At 45.9% G+C, this 12,432-nt stretch overlaps 1 protein-coding gene across 1 annotated transcript in view; it reads left to right on the top strand.

The window, feature by feature from the left end:
* HEPACAM2 (HEPACAM family member 2) overlaps positions 1–9,592 on the top strand; it is a 96,752-nt gene extending 87,160 nt beyond the window's left edge. The window contains exon 10 of the mRNA XM_069729397.1: positions 9,244–9,592. Within this exon, the coding sequence (XP_069585498.1) occupies position 9,244 (1 nt within the window). The 3' untranslated portion in view covers positions 9,245–9,592. The remainder of the gene's footprint in view (positions 1–9,243) is intronic.
* The last annotated feature ends 2,840 nt before the right edge of the window (positions 9,593–12,432 follow it).

The following is a 12,432-nucleotide window of genomic DNA, read 5'->3' as shown; positions in this document are numbered from 1 at the left end:
TGCCTGGCCTTGCTCTGAGTTACTCCCTCTCTGGAGGCTTTTCTCTGTGCTATTGCCTTGATCTTGTAGTCCGCCCTCCAGGAGGCAGAATATCCTGGTCCCTGTGTCTTTGTCCCTGTGTCTTGTTCCATTGCCTTGTCTGTACTTTGTCTTTTCTCGGTCTCCTTGTCTGTGGCTTCCTTCCCTGCTTTGTCTTTCCTTGTGTTCTCAGTCTGCTTACACTCCGCACTCTTGCGGCTCTGCACTCAGACCTTGCTTCGCACTCTCTGGCTTTGCTCTGTGGCTCCGCTCTTTGCGGTTCTATCTGGCTCCCTCTTTGCGGTTCTATCTGGCTCCGCCTCCTGTGTTTCTGCACTTGGCTCCGTCTCTGCTCTTGGCTCCGCCTCCAGCGTCTCCGCTCTTGGCGTTACCTCCAGCGTCTCCGCTTTTGGTTCCGCCTCCAGCGTCTCCGCTCTTGGCTCCGCCTCCAGCGTCTCCGCTCTTGGCTCCGCCTCCAGCGTCTCCGCTCTTGGCTCTGCCTCCAGCGTCTCCGCTCTTGGCTCCGCCTCCAGCGTCTCCGCTCTTGGCTCCGCCTCCAGCGTCTCCGCTCCAACCTGTTTCACATACCTGCCTGCAGACCGGTCCCTACCGGTTCTTCCTATGTTCCAGCTGTACCCGCCTTCCAACCAGAGAGCCAGCCATGTCCGCCTGCCCGCCAGTGTCTCTGTTGTACCCGTCTGCCTGCCTGTGTCCCAGCCGTGCCCGCCTGTCAGCCAGAGTGCCAGCCGTGCCCGCTCCGTTCCTTAGTGGGATCAGCAGCCACAGCCAGACATCACCCTGGAGTGGCACCTGGTAGCTTCCTATTGCATAAGTCTGACCTCACCATCAGAGGTGTTATGAATTCTGTTGTCGGGCTCCCTCCTGTGGTCATGAATGGTACTTCGGCTGGTTCTGTCCATGGACTTCCTCTGGTGGGTGTTTCTAAGTTTCACAGGTGACTAGTTTAATTCGTTAGCTGCTGCTCTATTTATCTCCACTTAGATCTTTGCTCCATGCCACCTGTCAATGTTCCAGTATTGGTCTGTTCACTCCTGGATCGTTCTTGTGACCTGTCTTCCCATCAGAAGCTAAGTTCCAGCTTGTATTTCTTTGGTTTGCTATTTTTCTGTCCAGCTTGCTATTTATTTGTTGTCTTGCTTGCTGGAAGCTCTGGGACGCAGAGGGAGCGCCTCCGCACCGTGAGTCGGTGCGGAGGGTCTTTTTGCGCCCTCTGCGTGGTCTTTTTGTAGGTTTTTGTGCTGACCGCAAAGTAACCTTTCCTATCCTCGGTCTGTTCAGTAAGTCGGGCCTCACTTTGCTAAATCTATTTCTTCTCTGTGTTTGTATTTTCATCTTTACTCACAGTCATTATATGTGGGGGCTGCCTTTTCCTTTGGGGAATTTCTCTGAAGCAAGGTAGGCTTTATTTTTCTATCTTCAGGGCTAGCTAGTTTCTTAGGCTGTGCCGAGTTGCATAGGGAGCGTTAGGCGCAATCCACGGCTATTTCTAGTGTGTTTGATAGGATTAGGGATTGCGGTCAGCAGAGTTCCCACGTCCCAGAGCTCGTCCTTATTATCAGTAACTATCAGGTCATTCCGTGTGCTCTTAACCACCAGGTCCATTATTGTCCTGACCACCAGGTCATAACAGTACAGGTGGCCCAAAGTACTAATGCATCTCAATAGAGGGATAAGAGAAGTTCTGAGACCATTTTTTTTCTTTGCAGTGTGTTTTGTCTCTCTTTTCCCCTTTACCTCTGGGTGGTTCAGGACACAGGTGTAAACATGGACATTCAAGGTCTGTCCTCTTAGATGGATAATCTCACTACAAGGATACAAAACATTCAAGATTTTGTGGTTCAGAATCCGATGTCAGAGCCTAGGATTCCAATTCCTGATTTGTTTTTTGGTGATAGATCTAAGTTCTTGAATTTCAAAAATAATTGTAAATTGTTTCTTGCCTTGAAACCTCGCTCCTCAGGTGACCCTGTTCAACAAGTAAAGATCATTATTTCTTTGTTACGTGGTGACCCTCAAGACTGGGCATTTTCCCTTGCGCCAGGAGATCCGGCATTGCGTGATGTTGATGCGTTTTTCCTGGCGCTTGGATTGCTTTATGATGAACCTAATTCAGTGGGTCAGGCAGAGAAAATCTTGCTGGCTCTAAGTCAGGGTCAGGATGAAGCGGAGATATATTGTCAGAAGTTTAGAAAGTGGTCTGTGCTCACTCAGTGGAATGAATGTGCCCTGCCAGCAATCTTCAGAAAGGGTCTCTCTGAAGCCCTTAAGGATGTCATGGTGGGGTTTCCCATGCCTGCTGGTCTGAATGAGTCTATGTCCTTGGCCATTCAGATCGATGGACGCTTGCGTGAGCGTAAAACTGTGCACCATTTGGCGGTACTATCTGAGCATGGGCCTGAGCCTATGCAATGTGATAGGACTTTGACCAGAGCTGAATGGCAAGAACACAGACGTCGGAATGCGCTATGTTTTTACTGTGGTGATTCCACTCATGCTATCTCCGATTGTCCTAAGCGCACTAAGCGGTTCGCTAGGTCTGCCACCATTGGTACGGTACAGTCTAAATTTCTATTGTCTGTTACTCTGATTTGCTCTTTGTCATCCTATTCTGTTATGGCATTTGTGGATTCAGGCGCTGCCCTGAATTTGATGGACTTGGAGTATGCTAGGCGCTGTGGTTTTTTCTTGGAGCCCTTACAGTATCCTATTCCATTGAGAGGAATTGATGCTACGCCTTTGGCCAAGAATAAGCCTCAGTATTGGACCCAATTGACCATGTGCATGGCTCCTGCACATCAGGAGGATATCCGCTTTCTGGTGTTGCATAATCTGCATGATGTGGTCGTTTTGGGGTTGCCATGGCTACAGGTTCATAATCCAGTATTGGACTGGAAATCTATGTCTGTGTCCAGCTGGAGTTGCCAGGGGGTACATGGTGATGTTCCATTTTTGTCTATTTCGTCTTCCACTCCTTCTGAAGTTCCAGAGTTTTTGTCGGATTATCGGGATGTATTTGATGAGCCCAAAGCCAGTGCCCTACCTCCTCATAGGGATTGCGATTGTGCAATTAATTTGATTCCTGGTAGTAAGTTTCTTAAGGGCCGATTGTTCAATTTATCTGTGCCAGAACACGCCGCTATGCGGAGTTATATAAAGGAATCCTTGGAGAAAGGCCATATTCGCTCGTCGTCATCACCGTTAGGAGCAGGGTTCTTTTTTGTGGCCAAGAAGGATGGTTCTTTGAGACCTTGTATTGATTACCGCCTTCTTAATAAAATTACTGTCAAATTTCAGTATCCTTTGCCGTTGCTGTCTGATTTGTTTGCTCGTATTAAAGGGGCTAGTTGGTTCACCAAGATAGATCTTCGAGGGGCGTATAATCTTGTGCGTATTAAACAAGGCGATGAATGGAAAACAGCATTTAATACGCCCGAGGGCCATTTTGAGTACCTGGTTATGCCATTCGGGCTTTCCAATGCTCCATCAGTATTTCAGTCCTTTATGCATGACATCTTCCGAGAGTACCTGGATAAATTCCTGATTGTGTATTTGGATGATATTTTGGTCTTTTCGGATGATTGGGAGTCTCATGTGAAGCAGGTCAGAATGGTGTTCCAGGTCCTTCATGCAAATTCCTTGTTTGTGAAGGGGTCAAAGTGTCTCTTTGGAGTTCAGAAGGTTTCATTTTTGGGGTTCATTTTTTCCCCTTCTACTATCGAGATGGACCCTGTTAAAGTCCAGGCCATTTACGATTGGACTCAGCCGACATCTGTGAAGAGCCTGCAAAAGTTCCTGGGCTTTGCTAATTTTTATCGGTGCTTCATCGCTAATTTTTCTACTGTTGCTAAACCGTTGACTGATTTGACCAAGAAGGGTGCTGATGTGGTCAATTGGTCTTCTGCGGCTGTAGAGGCTTTTCAGGAGTTGAAGCGTCGTTTTTCTTCTGCCCCTGTGTTGTGCCAGCCAGATGTTTCGCTCCCGTTTCAGGATGAGGTTGATGCTTCTGAGATTGGAGCAGGGGCTGTTTTGTCGCAAAGAAGTTCTGAGGGCTCGGTGATGAAGCCATGTGCTTTCTTTTCTAGAAAGTTTTCGCCTGCGGAGCGTAACTATGATGTTGGTAATCGTGAATTGTTGGCCATGAAGTGGGCATTCGAGGAGTGGCGTCATTGGCTGGAAGGAGCCAAGCATCGCGTGGTGGTCTTGACAGATCACAAGAATTTGACTTATCTTGAGTCTGCCAAACGGTTGAATCCGAGACAGGCTCGATGGTCGTTATTTTTCTCCCGTTTTGATTTTGTGGTTTTGTACCTTCCGGGCTCTAAGAATGTGAAGGCTGATGCCCTGTCAAGGAGTTTTGTGCCTGACTCTCCAGGTGTTCCTGAGCCGGCGGGTATTCTCAAAGAGGGGGTAATTTTGTCTGCCATCTCCCCTGATTTGCGGCGGGTGCTGCAAAAATTTCAGGCTGATAGACCTGACCGTTGCCCAGCGGAGAAACTGTTTGTCCCTGATAGATGGACTAGTAGAGTTATCTCTGACATTCATTGTTCAGTGTTGGCTGGGCATCCTGGAATCTTTCCTACCAGAGATTTGGTGGCTAGATCCTTTTGGTGGCCGTCTTTGTCGCAGGATGTGCGTTCTTTTGTGCAGTCCTGTGGGACTTGTGCTCGGGCTAAGCCCTGCTGTTCTCGTGCCAGTGGGTTGCTTTTGCCCTTGCCGGTCCCGAAGAGGCCCTGAACGCATATTTCTATGGATTTTATTTCGGATCTCCCCGTCTCTCAAAAGATGTCGGTCATTTGGGTGGTTTGTGATCGCTTTTCTAAGATGGTCCATTTGGTACCTTTGTCTAAATTGCCTTCCTCCTCTGATTTGGTGCCATTATTTTTCCAGCATGTGGTTCGTTTACATGGTATCCCGGAGAACATCGTTTCTGACAGAGGTTCCCAGTTTGTTTCAAGGTTTTGGCGATCCTTTTGTGCTAGGATGGGCATTGATTTGTCTTTTTCCTCGGCTTTCCATCCTCAGACAAATGGCCAAACCGAACGAACTAATCAAACTTTGGAAACATATCTGAGATGCTTTGTTTCTGCTGATCAGGATGATTGGGTGTCCTTTTTGCCGTTGGCTGAGTTCGCCTTTAATAATCGGGCCAGCTCAGCTACTTTGGTTTCGCCGTTTTTCTGCAATTCTGGTTTCCATCCTCGTTTCTCTTCAGGGCAGGTTGAGTCTTCAGACTGTCCTGGTGTAGATACTGTGGTGGATAGGTTGCAGCAGATTTGGACTCATGTGGTGGACAATTTGACATTGTCCCAGGAGAAGGCTCAACATTTCGCTAACCGCCGGCGCTGTGTGGGTCCCCGACTTCATGTTGGGGATTTGGTTTGGTTGTCGTCTCGTTATGTTCCTATGAAGGTTTCCTCTCCTAAGTTTAAGCCTCGTTTCATTGGTCCATATAAGATTTCTGAGGTTATCAATCCTGTGTCATTTCGTTTGGCCCTTCCTGCTTCTTTTGCCATCCATAATGTGTTTCATAGGTCGTTGTTGCGGAGATACGTGGCGCCTGTGGTTCCATCCGTTGATCCTCCTGCCCCGGTGTTAGTTGAGGGGGAGTTGGAGTATGTGGTGGAGAAGATTTTGGATTCTCGTGTTTCGAGACGGAAACTCCAGTACCTGGTCAAGTGGAAGGGTTATGGTCAGGAAGATAATTCCTGGGTTTTTGCCTCTGATGTTCATGCTGCCGATCTGGTTCGTGCCTTTCATTTGGCTCATCCTGGTCGGCCTGGGGGCTCTGGTGAGGGTTCGGTGACCCCTCCTCAAGGAGGGGGTACTGTTGTGAATTCTGTTGTCAGGCTCCCTCCTGTGGTCATGAATGGTACTTCGACTGGTTCTGTCCATGGACTTCCTCTGGTGGGTGTTTCTGAGTTTCACAGGTAACTAGGTTAATTCGTTAGCTGCTGCTCTATTTATCTCCACTTAGATCTTTGCTCCATGCCACCTGTCAATGTTCCAGTATTGGTCTGTTCACTCCTGGATCGTTCTTGTGACCTGTCTTCCCATCAGAAGCTAAGTTCCAGTTTGTATTTCTTTGGTTTGCTATTTTTCTGTCCAGCTTGCTATTTATTTGTTGTCTTGCTTGCTGGAAGCTCTGGGACGCAGAGGGAGCGCCTCCGCACCGTGAGTCGGTGCGGAGGGTCTTTTTGCGCCCTCTGGGTGGTCTTTTTGTAGGTTTTTGTGCTGACCGCAAAGTAACCTTTCCTATCCTCGGTCTGTTCAGTAAGTCGGGCCTCACTTTGCTAAATCTATTTCTTCTCTGAGTTTGTATTTTCATCTTTACTCACAGTCATTATATGTGGGGGCTGCCTTTTCCTTTGGGGAATTTCTCTGAGGCAAGGTAGGCTTTATTTTTCTATCTTCAGGGCTAGCTAGTTTCTTAGGCTGTGCCGAGTTGCATAGGGAGCGTTAGGCGCAATCCACGGCTATTTCTAGTGTGTTTGATAGGTTTAGGGATTGCGGTCAGCAGAGTTCCCACGTCCCAGAGCTCGTCCTTATTATCAGTAACTATCAGGTCATTCCGTGTGCTCTTAACCACCAGGTCCATTATTGTCCTGACCACCAGGTCATAACACAGAGGCTCCAGCGAACACCTAGGAAGCTACTTAGTTACGACCCTTCCAGGGAAGTTTGTTCTGTAGTCCAGTGGGGCCACACCCCCGTATGCGCGCGCCAACCAGTCTGGGCGCGTGCGTGACACAGATAAATCTACCAAACGCCTTCTCAAATAAAAACCACCAACTAACAACCTCCAACCATGCAGCAAAAGCTTTCTCTGGCAATGTGTGTTAATCAGGACCCAGATTATATAGGAGATGGGAGTGGCTAACAGTGAACAGCTGAGAACCTTAATGCAGGAAGCAGGAGCTCTCAACTGAACAGATTAACCCCTGCACTTCTAAAAGAAACTTGCACCATTTAATATGAACCTGAAGTGCATCTAATCGGTGCTGGAGTAGGAGAAATCAGACGCTTCAGTCTTCTGTCTCCTCTCTATAGCGTTAAATCCGTGACATCCCATGTATAATTAGTGACCGCCATTTCCCTTAATCAATATTTCTAGGTATTTTCAGACAGTGTTAGAAGTCTCAGCAGGAAGTTGCTCCAAACATCTTGGAGAACTGACCCCAGATCTTCTGTTGATGTCACTTGTGAAAATTGTTGTGCCTCTTCATATGATCCTGGACATATTGGAAGATGTGAGATCAGGGCTCTGTGGTGGCTGGATCATCACCTAAAGGGCTCCTCATTTTTAATGACATTGGTTGGATGTTTGGGGTCATTGTTCAGCTGCAGAATAAATTTGTAGCCAGTCAGACATCTCCCGAATGGTATTACATGATGGGTAAGTATCTGGCTGTATTTCTTAACATTTGGACACCATGAAATGGGCAACGTTTAGGACCGTAGACACAGTGGTCGGCCAAGAAAACTTAGTGCAGCAGATGAGACCTATCATGTTACATGCCTTCAAAATCAGAAGATGTCCAGCAGTGCCATCAACTTAGAATTGACAGCAACTAGTGGGCATAAGTTTACCCATCTACTGTTTGAGGAAGCCTGGCCAGACGCGGTCTGCAGAGACGTATTGTGCCCAACGTCCGGACCTTCTATATGGAAACAAGAGCAAGAGACTCAACTATTGACAAAAACATAGGAACTGGGGTGCAGAAAAATGGCAGCAGGGGCTCTGGGCTGATGAGTCACAATGTGAAATATTTGGCTGTAACAGAAGGCAGTTTGTTCACCAAAGGGCTGGAGAATGGCACAATAATGAGGGTCCTCAATGCTGAGAAATCCAGGCAGATACTTTATCCATCACGTAATAGCATCAGGGAGGCGTCTGATTAGCCCCAAGTTTATTCTACAGCTGGACAACAACCCCAAAACATCCAGCCAATGTCATTAACAACTATCAGTAGAAGAACAAGGAGTTCTGGAAGTGATGATCCGGCCCCTGCAGAGCCCTGATCTCACATGATCCAGTCTGTCTTGGATCACATGAAGAGACAGAAGGATCTGCACCTCATCCACAGAAGATCTGGGGTCAGTTCTCCAAGATGTGTTGAACCACCTCTTGCCGGGTTCCTTCATAAACTGTGTGTGAGTGATCAGTACGATAGAAGAAGTGATGAAGGCGACAGGCGGTCACCAAATATTCATGTGATTTAGAGTTCCCATTTGTTCATTTGTTCATTTGCTTTGCATTTTCTTAATTGATAAACTCTGGGCCTACATCTCCACAGTTCTGCATCTATCATTGTATATATAGAAAGATCAGAAGTAAGTGATAATGTAACAACACTGACCTCTAGTGGTAGAACATATTAAAACATATCAGACTGGTTTGCAAAGGATTGATCTAAGGCAGGGGTCTCAAACTCAGCCGGGTAAATGGGCCGCACATAGAAAAAAATTAAACATGAAGGGCTGCATTCTTTATGGGAGAAGATGACACTTTCGGTGATCTATTATTTTGATCTATTATACAGGCAGGTAGGTACTGGTAGGCACGGCTGATATCCAGGCAGGCACGTGCTGGCAGGCACAACTGATATGCAAGCAGGCAGGTACTGGCATGCATGACATATATGCAGGTAGGCAGGTACTGGCAGGCACTGCTGATATACAGACACGCAGGTGTTGAAAGCTGAAATACAGGCAGGTGCTGGCAGGCACGACTTGAAAGCAGGTGCTGGTGGGCACAGCTGGAATACAGGAAATCACGGAAAGTACAGGAAGATAGGTATAGGAAAGGTAAACTGACTGGCAGGTACTGGGGACCTGAGAACTAGCAAGCATGCAGACTACTGATATGACACGTTGCTCAGGCACCTCCCAACAGGTGAAGGTGCCTTAAATAATAAGTGTCTCCCAGGCATTGGCTGGGGACACTTTAGAATGGAGCTGTCCCTTTTAGAGATCGAGAGAGTGCACGCCGTAAGCACAGTTCCCGGGGATCTGCGAGCAGTGTGCAGACCCTGGGCTGCAGAAGAAGGAGCAGGTGTGGGATGGGCATTGCAGCAGTGAGTCAGTGTCCCTGCCAGGGAAGGGAGGAAGGGTGTATGGATGCCGAGGCTACACATACTTTATGATTGTGGTCCTACGACTGTGATGTTAACTTTTTTTATAGATATATATATTTTCCTTTTTCAGATGAAGAACTTGGAGTTCAGACACAAGAACATGGAACCCGGAGAAACGAAGTTCTAGTTTGCGTGTAGTGAAATGACTACATGAGCTGAATACCTCACCCCCTGTCAGTAGCTGACACATGGATGTTTGCCTGTCAGGAGTCCCCATCATTTCCTCAGGACAGTTCTTGTTTTGCCCAGCCTGTTGCATTGTGGCTTTGGTGTGTGTGGTATATACTGGTCTGTTTTTCTAAAGTTTTCTATTTATATGAGCCACAGAGAAGCTCCACTTTCACCACCTCTATCCTTCCAATGTACCTAAAAGAAGCTGTTTTGCAAATAGTTTTAATTAGAAGTTACTATTGTTTTGTGTCTATATCTGCTAATGAGATATGTGTTTCCATAGTAACAGACTACAAACAAACCCTTTGCAGTCAGATCCTGCTGCAGCCATTCCTTCCATCTGATCCTTACTTCTTACATACATACATTTATTAGGTTGTTAGGAAATAGAAGATTGATTGGAGACACGATGACTTCAGAGCACGACTACACAGGGTTTGTTTGTAGTCTGTTACCACGGAGACACCCAGCTCTGCATAAGAGCCCTGGGCACACAATAATAAATAATGAATAATTCAGAATATTTGCAACGTTGTCTCATTTTTCATTTTAAATCCTTCCAAACAAAAAAAATGTAGAGGTAAAAATGGTATCCTGTTGAAAAAAAATCTATGGGGTCATAATAACTGATTTTTAAACCACAGATTGTCCTTCTCCCCCAATTCTGCCATCTCGCCCGCAGAATTTTGAGCGCAGCTCTGGAGTATAATACAGGCTGTAATTTAGGATCAGTACAGGATAAGTAATATAATGTATGTACACAGTGACTGCACCAGCAGAATAGTGAGTGCAGCTCTGGAGTATAATACAGGATGTAACTCAGGATCAGTAATGTAATGTATGTACACAGTGACTGCACCAGCAGAATAGTGAGTGCAGCTCTGGAGTATAATACAGGAGGTAATCAGGATCAGTAATGTATGTACACAGTGACTGCACCAGCAGAATAGTGAGTGCAGCTCTGGGATATAATGCAGTAGGTAACTCAGGATTAGTAATGTAATGTATGTACACAGTGACTACACCAGCAGAATAGTGAGTGCAGCTCTGGGGTATAATACAGGATGTAAGTCAGGATCAGTAATGTAATGTGTGTACACAGTGACTGCACCAGCAGAATAGTGAGTGCAGCTCTGGAGTATAATACAGGATGTAACTCAGGACAAGTAATGTAATGTATGTACACAGTGACTGCACCAGCAGAATAGTGAGTGCAGCTCTGGAGTATAATACAGGATGTAACTCAGGATCAGTAATGTAATGTATGTACACAGTGACTGCACCAACAGAATAGTGAGTGCAGCTCTGGGATATAATGCAGTAAGTAACTCAGGATTAGTAATGTAATGTATGTACACAGTGACTGCACCAGCAGAATAGTGAGTGCAGCTCTGGGATATAATGCAGTAGGTAACTCAGGATTAGTAATGTAATGTATGTACACCTTGACTGCACCAGCAGAATAGTGAGTGCAGCTCTGGGGTATAATACAGGATGTAACTCAGGATCAGTAATGTAATGTATGTACACAGTGACTGCACCAGCAGAATAGTGAGTGCAGCTCTGGGGTATAATACAAGACGTAACTCAGGATCAGTAATGTAATGTATGTACACAGTGACTGCACCAGCAGAATAGTGAGTGCAGCTCTGGGGTATAATAGAGGATGTAACTCAGGATCAGTAATGTATTGTACGTACACAGTGACTGGACCAGCAGGATAGTGAGTGCAGCTCTGGGGTATAATACAGGATGTAACTCAGGATCAGTACAGGATCAGTAATGTAATGTATGTACACAGTGACTGCAGCAGCAGAATAGTGAGTACAGCTCTGGAGTATAATACAGGATGTAACCCAGGATCAGTAATGTAATGTATGTACACAGTGACTCTACCAGCAGAATAGTGAGTGCAGCACTGGAGTATAATATAGGAGGTAACTCGGGATCAGTAATGTAATGTATGTACACAGTGACTCTACCAGCAGAATAGTGACTGCAGCTCTGAAGTATAACACAGGAGGTAACTCAGGATCCTGTATTATACTCCAGAGCTACACTCACTATTCTGCTGGTGCAGTCACTGTGAACATACATTACATTACTGATCCTGTACTGATCCTGAGTTACATCTTGTATTATACTCCAGAGCTGCACTCACTATTATGCTGGTGCAGTCACTGTGTACATACATTACATTACTGATCCTGAGTTACATCCTGTATTATACCCCAGAGCTGCACTCACTATTCTGCTGGTGCAGTCACTGTGTACATACATCACATTACTGATCCTGAGTTACATCCTGTATTATACCCCAGAGCTGCACTCACTATTCTGCTGGTGCAGTCACTGTGTACATACATTACATTACTGATCCTGAGTTACATCCTGTATTATACTCCAGAGCTGCACTCACTATTCTGCTGGTGCAGTCACTGTGTACATACATTACATTACTGATCCTGAGTTACATCCTGTATTATACTCCAGAGCTGCACTCACTATTCTGCTGGTGCAGTCAGTATTTACATACATTACTGTTCCCGTTAGCTGAGAAGTGGATATAATTGCATTCAGTCTAGCCAATGCTCTGTGAGCTAAACACAGGAGAAACTCTTCGAGACAATCACCCAAAATTGCTTTAAGAAAAGTGATCTTCTGAAAGAAGATGGTCAGTATGTGAAATAAATAGTGGAAGTGAAAAATCACAGAAAATCTGGATAAGATGGTGTATTTCTAAAAAAAAAAAGCTATTTTGGAGAGACTGTTCATCTCACAGAGCATTGTCTGCCCTAGATACAATTGTATCCACTTCTCAGCTGAGAACAGGACTGGCTATATACAGGGTTGCTGCCTGTAGCAGTAACTCATCTTGGAAGTGAGGAGGAAATTAAACATAAAACATATCAGAAAGTTGTAGAACTTTTTATTTGCACGGTGACTTGGCTGTATAGTCGTGCATACAGTGAAGCTGATGTAATATTGCTAACATGTACAAATGAGAATATAGCGGGATGCCGAAATATTTTATTATGAATGCCGCTCTGGAGACATCAATGTTATATTCCTGCCAGCCATAAAGCAT

This window comes from Ranitomeya imitator, chromosome 6, assembly GCF_032444005.1.
Source record: "Ranitomeya imitator isolate aRanImi1 chromosome 6, aRanImi1.pri, whole genome shotgun sequence".
Lineage (NCBI taxonomy): Eukaryota > Metazoa > Chordata > Amphibia > Anura > Dendrobatidae > Ranitomeya > Ranitomeya imitator.
The sequence above is the reverse complement of the archived record's forward strand: the minus strand, read 5'-3'. Positions and strand labels throughout refer to the sequence as shown.